Source organism: Lathamus discolor, chromosome 6, assembly GCF_037157495.1.
Source record: "Lathamus discolor isolate bLatDis1 chromosome 6, bLatDis1.hap1, whole genome shotgun sequence".
NCBI classification, from domain to species: domain Eukaryota; kingdom Metazoa; phylum Chordata; class Aves; order Psittaciformes; family Psittacidae; genus Lathamus; species Lathamus discolor.
Genome location: NC_088889.1, coordinates 89,179,724 through 89,186,766, shown reverse-complemented (window position 1 = coordinate 89,186,766; position 7,043 = coordinate 89,179,724). Strand labels below are relative to the sequence as shown.

Here is a 7,043-nt window from a genome sequence, read left to right as displayed (position 1 = left end):
GTGCAGGGCCCCCCCTTCCCATGGGAGCACGTTCCTCCATCTGCATTTCTCCAGCCGTATTTCATTCTTCCACGGGAAGGCTCAGGTTAAATCCTGCAGCACCCAATTACAACTGAACATGATTTCAAGCGTGACGACGGGGAAAGATGGGTTACAAATGAGAGGATGGGATTGCTCCTGCAGGAATCATGCAGCCTTAGGTACCTCCCGCACCATACGGAATGTTTTCCATGTCTCATTTGGTATTCAAGGTGCTTCAATTCGCTGTCTCCCTTCCCTGGTGCAAGCTGTCGCAGAGATCTCTTCCAGTCTTCTTCCAGTGTTGTGTATAGATCAGACACAGCTCTTGTAAGACGCTCATTTAAAACCCAAACTCCTTTCCCTTATTTTTCCTCCTTTTTCTCCTCTTTATTAAGCTGTTTTCCACCTCTGTCATGGGCAGGTTGGACACCTCTCACTCATTGCTAGAGCACAGAATCGAAAACCTTAAGGCACATCCTTTGTTTTAACCATAGTGGTAAAGTTTAAGGCTTGCCTGGAGCTCAATGACCTTTTTGGTGTGGCTCTTACACCTATCAATACAGTGCCTCTTATACACAGCTCTCGACAGGTTCCAGGAGAAGGTAGAACAAAGCTATTTTTGCTCTTTGCAGCTCTTAAGGTTTTCTGCAATTCAAGCCCAGCTTCCTGAAAGGAAGACACAGCACACGGGGTGGATACTGCTGCCATCTCGTCAAGCCAACATGGTGACGGAGCAGAACAGGAGCAAACCCATGTCCGTGACAAAGCAAGGGTGAGCTGGTGCACCCAGCGCTGCAAGTTACAGATATGGAGGCTGTGATTCTGCAGGGAGGAGTATGTGAGGAGTTAATACATGTGGGAGGATACAAGGAACCAAAACCAGCCTTGCACAGAGCAGGAAAATGTGTTGTTTACTTAAAACCCGAGTGCACTGCAGAAGTGCTCAATAGCAGCAGCTCCACCGCTCAGTGCTGCCCCCAGCAGCAGCCGCTTCCAACAGATGGTACAGTTTTCAATGCTCAAGTTGTCTCCTGTGGCACATAGAAACCTTTGGAAGACAGCAAGGGAACAGGAAAAAAAACCAACCCCAAACCAAAACCAACAACAACAGAACAAGCAGTTTTGAGAAATTCAAACTTCTTCACAAGATTCAGGGGAAAAAGAAAAAGAACCAAGACCACTCTTACAGTATAAACACGCCAATTCATTCATTTTTACTGATGGTTGCATTTATGAATTTCATTCTCGTGGAAAAAAAAAAAAAGGAATAAAAGGAAAAAAATTAAGAAAATAGCTATTTATAGAAAACAAAACCAAAAAAAAAAGGGCTCAAACAGAAAAGAATCTGTGCTGATGCTTTTGATGAGCAGTCCGATGGCATTAACCATTACCTGTGCAAGCAGGCATGCTTGAAAACCTGTTTTGAGTGCTGTAGCTTCAGTTCCACAATCCAGGGTTTCTTTTATGGTTGTTGGAAAACAAAGAGCCTAATAGTTTCATACTGTATTTATTTAATAACTAAAATTCACAAATAAAAAGATACTTGCAAAGTCCTTTAGTTGTGTCATCCCCTCCTCCGCCACTCTGCTGCTTTCAGACCCATATGCATAAAAAATGGGCTTGGATTTAACTTTTAACTGTTATATGATTGGTCGTTGGAGCTGAAGCACCAAATGGAGAAGATGCTTTATGGAGATGAGGGTAGAACCCTTTGCCTTCCCACACACATGTTGGAGGAACACAGGAGATGTACCAGTGCCCGGACTCCTCTGCTCCCATTTCCCCCACCCAGAGCATTCCTTTCATTTTATATTTCCTCTGTTAAGTGACTGACTGTAGCCTCTTTTTTCCCCCTTTCTGTCCTCACACGTTGGACATTGTTCATTCCTTACTCCGCCAGGCTTTCAGTCAGTGTCAAGTAGGTCCTGTTACAGCTCAGTGCTAGTTGGTTTGTAATGGGTCTTTTCGTTTCAGGTAGGTTTGTGTGTCGATTCAGAAGGCTTGCTTATTTTCTTCCTTGTTTGTATCTGCCAAACTGCTGGATAAGGCTATTCATACTCCAGGAACTGTTTGTGATAGAACAGCAAATATCTGCAAGAAAGCAGAGGTACAGTTTTTCAGCTCTCTGCTACGCACCACAGCAGATTAGTGTTTCCATTCATGCGATCCTAAGAAATGAAGGCTATTAATTTTGTTTTGCTTTTCAATTTGAAGCAATTCCAGGGACAAGCCAGCTCCCTACAGCAACCATGGATGAGGAGGAGGAAAGCCAGCTGACACAATTTCACCAGCAACTTGGGAAGCTGAACAGTTGTATATCAGTCAAACCTCCTTCTTGTACAGAATCCTCTTAGAGCCTGAAAGCTCTGGATGTGTTGGTGCCCAGATAGGGAGCACCCATTTAACAGTATCATGACACAAAACACAACAGAGGTGCTTTAACTATTGGAGTCACATTACCAAAGCATCAGATGCTTTGGATTATTGCAAACTGTCTGCCATTTACTGTTCCAGAAGCAGAATGAAGAACCAGGCATGTGGGGGAAGACTCACGTGTCCCAGTCAAACATCTCATGTCTCAATCTGTACTCAAATCTGGTGTTTTAACAGGATGGAATTCTTCCTGTCCTTAATTACTTTATGTGTACTGCTACACAAGGGAGCTGAGTCCTCAAGCAGTTACATACCAAAGGGAAGTGGACTCATCTCTACACACACCACACACCAACAGGATCACTGCCTGACCCTCTTAAAAAGCTTCAAAGCACTTTGGAGACTTTCCAATTATTATCATTCCATCTCATGCCCTATGGAGATTCCCTTGTACAATGCAGATCTCCTTAGTGTCAGCCTGAAGCTTAACCAGGGGAAATGGACCAGAGCTCAAACCAGCCGGATGAGACGGACGAGCAACAGTTGTGTCACGTCTCATCTCCTCTTGCCTATGGCAATTTCTTCCACAGACATACCCCAACTGAGGGCCAGAGCTGGCCACTTGTCAGTGAAGAAAAACAAACTCCTTCTGCCGCAGAAGTTGTCAAACCCTTTAGCACTAAAACTCAGATATTATAGGACAGGATTTACTTCACAGAATCACAGAATGGTTTGGGTTGGAAAGGACCTTAAGATCACACAGTTCCAACCCCCTGCCATGGGCAGGGACACCTCACACTAAATTTCCTGACTGAATTTTTAAATTTGAAAACAAATAGGGAAATCTGTTAAAAAAATTACAACAAACTGAGCATCTGTGCCTGCAGCAATCCATGGAAATGTCAGGAATAATTGACCAACAATAAATGCTTCTCTTTCTAGTAACAGGTCCATAGTTGAAAATGCAGAATGAAGACCTTTAAGTTACCTTATTCTTGAAACATGTATCAGTCCCCGGTGCTTCCCTTAAATGAGGAATACCAGGATGCTCCCCTTGCAGACTACTGCTCTGCACTCCCAACCCTCACTTAATGCAGTTCCAGACACAGCAAAGTCAGCCGATCAATCATAGAATCACAGCACACCAGGTTGGAAGGGACTTCAAGGATCATCTATTCCATCCTTCCTAGGCAAAGCATGACCCAGACTAGATGGTCCAGCACCCTGTCCAGCCAGATCTTAAGTGTCCAATTTTGGGGTGTCCACCACTTCCCTAGGAGATTATTTCAGTGGCTGATTGCTCTCATTAGGAAATATTTTCCTCGTGTCCAGCTGGAATCTCTCCAAGAGTAACTTGCACCCATTACCCCTCCTCTTTTTCCCCGTAAAAAGGGAGTATCCATCTTCATAGCCACCATTTAAATATTGGAACAATGTCCCTCATCCTTCCCCTCTTCTTTCCACAAATCCAGGACTATAAAGCAACTCTCTGAAGCACCGATACATACAGAGACAGACATCAGATATTCAAAGACAGAAATTGTGTCTCCTCTATGCTGAAAGTTTTTTTTTTTTACTGAAAGTTAAGGAAAACCTAACAAAATTTCCCTTCATTTCCCCTTTCCAGTTCACAACTTACCCTTCACTGTCTAGCACATCCTTAATGCTAGCCTTGGTGATAATGGCATCATCACACTTGAACCACTGGTCCTTGTGCTGCCGGATGAAGCTGGTATAGTGCCCGCTCTCCAAGGTTCCCTGGTGATTAACTACTGCAAACAAGGAATACCTGGTACAGGAAAGAGTTAATGAATACGTAGATCAAAAGGGGGAAAAGACAGGCAAAAGCTTATGTTCAACAGCAATAGTAAAGAATGTGATCCAGCAATAAAACACCAGCTCTTAACATTTATTGGGAAGAGGACATCCTTGCCCAGGGCCAAAACCCAGGTTTTTTCTTTTCTGCCTTGTATTACTACAATAACTCCAGGCTGATGACAACCACCAGCTTTCCCAATACTGGCTACCAAAGATCTTTGTTCTAAAATAGATCAATATTGATGCAATTGCATTGCATTGACCACTGAGTATCTGGTCGGACCTTCTATTTCCCCAAATTAGTTACTCTAGTGAACCAGAAAACATATTTGTTTGGGGATGGGGAAGGTGATAATCTTAAATATAGCTAATCTGAGATGTTTCTCATGATACCAAATTGCTGTACTGGTTTAATTGTCCCTAATCTGGAAAGTCTGTACCTATTTTGAAATACTGAATATATTCAGCTTCAACTTCCAGCTTTCAGATGCCTGCTGGCCTGAAAATTAGCAGACACATCTCTGTTCCAAAGAAGGATATCAAAGTCCTTGGCTATTTTGTTCTAAGGTAAGATTATGTGCTTACTGGCTCTTTTTCACAGGTTCTCCACTCTAACTCTTTCTTAAAATGCTATTCCCGAACTGGGATAGAAACACTGTAAAATAATCTTACTTGATATTGTCCTACTTCTGTTCAAAATTCAGAGCTCTTTTGACACTGTGGTGCCACAACAAGGCACCCATTCAGTTGACTCCTTACAGAGCCAGTGATGTACAAAGTCACCCTCTCCCTAGTCGAGTCCTTTAATCTAACCAGGGTGGACACTGCTCTTTAGTCCTAGATGGAGGGTTCTAAGGTTGCTCCAGTTACTGGGCCTCTGCACTTACTACCTAATCATCTTCACTGTTAATAACTTCTTCACTTTAAGACACATGCAAACCCCAGCAGTGCTCTGTTGTGTTTTCTGTCAGACCTTTGCTAGCACTACTAAACACCATACATCTAATGAATCAACTGCTGTCGGACCACACATTATATCAGGCTGGTTTCTGTTTGTATGACAACTGCACCAAGACCTGGTTAGGTAGTTTTTAAATCCATCTATTGAGTGATTCCTATTTCTTAATGAAACATTTAGTGCCAAATGAAGTGCACTGAAGGATTTTAACACACAACATCAGCTAATGACTGTAGCAAACTTATCTTTCCTTTTTAATAAGGTTTGTGTGACCATCTCTATTCCCATAAAGCTGTAGATACTTGTTTCAATTACACTCCCTTTACATTCTTGAGCCAGTCCCATCATTTATTCCAACTGGAATCAATACCTGACCAAGAGACCCCACAATTACTGGAGTTCTCTTGGGACTTTGAGTGTCAGTGTTCCATAAACTTTCATTCAGTCCTCTGGAACTCCCTTTCCTACTGCAATTGAAACAGGATTATTTAAAGGAAACACCCCTCCCCTTTAATATTGTAACCATAGCTTTTAATTCTGCTGCACAGACCCATTGCTGGGGTTATCACCTTTGGATCTGGAAGTCAGCTGCCACAAACCCACCAAAGGGTAGGCAGTTGTCATGAACGAAGCTTTACTTTGCAACAGTTCAGACTTACTGTGCTGTCAAATATGGTAATGCACTTCACACTGCAGGATATACAGCAGACTATCTCCCTTCTAGAAGCCAACTACCTTTCACAATAGGAGTCATGGAATGTACCACTTACTTATTATCATTGTTTAGACTATCCGTCGGCTGCTGGTATTGCCCGTTCATTCTGCTCTCTTTACTGCAACACACACACACACAAAAATCCAGTCACTTAAAGCAGCGGCTTCCCAAATCAAGGAAATAGGTTTTACATGACAGAGCCCCTTGCAGAATGCAGGTCCTTATTCAAAAGCACAATGCTGCTCAGTGGCAGAGAAGGGCTGATTAGGATGCTAACGATGCTTTATTTGTTCTCACAGCAGTGCTACATAAGAAACATCATTTCTGCTCCCGGTCAAGGCTTCAGTGCTGCAAATACAGATTTATTTATGTCAAATGCCCTATCCAAAAAAAACCTTTAAAAGAGGTTAAGGAAAGATTTGTATTTTAAATCTGCAAAAAATATCTAATTACATCAATCCTTTATCCTGTGATGGATCAATCACCCTGGCTCTGACTTGTAAATTCATTTTGTGTTTTGGCAGCAGCAATAGGATTATGCTGTTGATTTCACAGCCGATGAAATTCAGACTACTGAGTTATGCCTGCTGATTATTCCCATCTATATTCCATTATGCTTGATACCTTCCATCAGCACAGCCTGTTCTATCCAGGGAGAACTCACTACAGAGGAACAGGGAAGTATTAGAATCTCCAGAATATACTGGAATAAACCATAGATTCTTAATATAACACTGTTTAACAGAGCTTCAGGGCTCTCTTTTCTCTCCTAGTAGAAGCATCTACTTTTGCTCTGGATGGAGTGCGAGTGGGTAAAGCTTAAAATTAAAGATATTAGCACCAAATACAGCCCCTCTGTGTTAAGAGATGTCACATTTTGGGGCTTTCCTTATTGCTTCAGATAGAAATGAAATCTGAATATCCTCCTGTATATTTGAATGGAATACCTGTCAAACACTCATTAACTCAGCTTATTCAATTCCTTTTATAAAGGTATATTGATATAAATGTCACGTCTTTCATATGGGGGTAGGAGAAGTCTTCCTGTTTGTTTAAATACCAACTCAAAACAGCTATTTTAATCTAGACCATGCTTTTTCTTCTTGCGGCGTTCTGTGAACAGAAGCTGAAGGCACAAAACAAAAAAACCCTCCAATT

The 7,043-nt window shown here is 42.2% G+C and overlaps 1 protein-coding gene across 2 annotated transcripts in view; it reads right to left on the bottom strand.

The window, feature by feature from the left end:
* Window positions 1-1,512: 1,512 nt before the first annotated feature.
* Window positions 1,513-7,043, bottom strand: part of USP22 (ubiquitin specific peptidase 22) — a 101,401-nt gene continuing 95,870 nt past the window's right edge. For both annotated transcript variants that reach the window (XM_065684639.1, XM_065684640.1), the window contains 3 exons: window positions 5,941-6,003; window positions 4,034-4,183; window positions 1,513-2,112 (listed from right to left, as the gene is read on the bottom strand). In XM_065684639.1, the coding sequence (XP_065540711.1) occupies window positions 2,070-2,112; window positions 4,034-4,183; window positions 5,941-6,003 (256 nt within the window). In that variant the 3' untranslated portion in view covers window positions 1,513-2,069. The remainder of the gene's footprint in view (window positions 2,113-4,033; window positions 4,184-5,940; window positions 6,004-7,043) is intronic.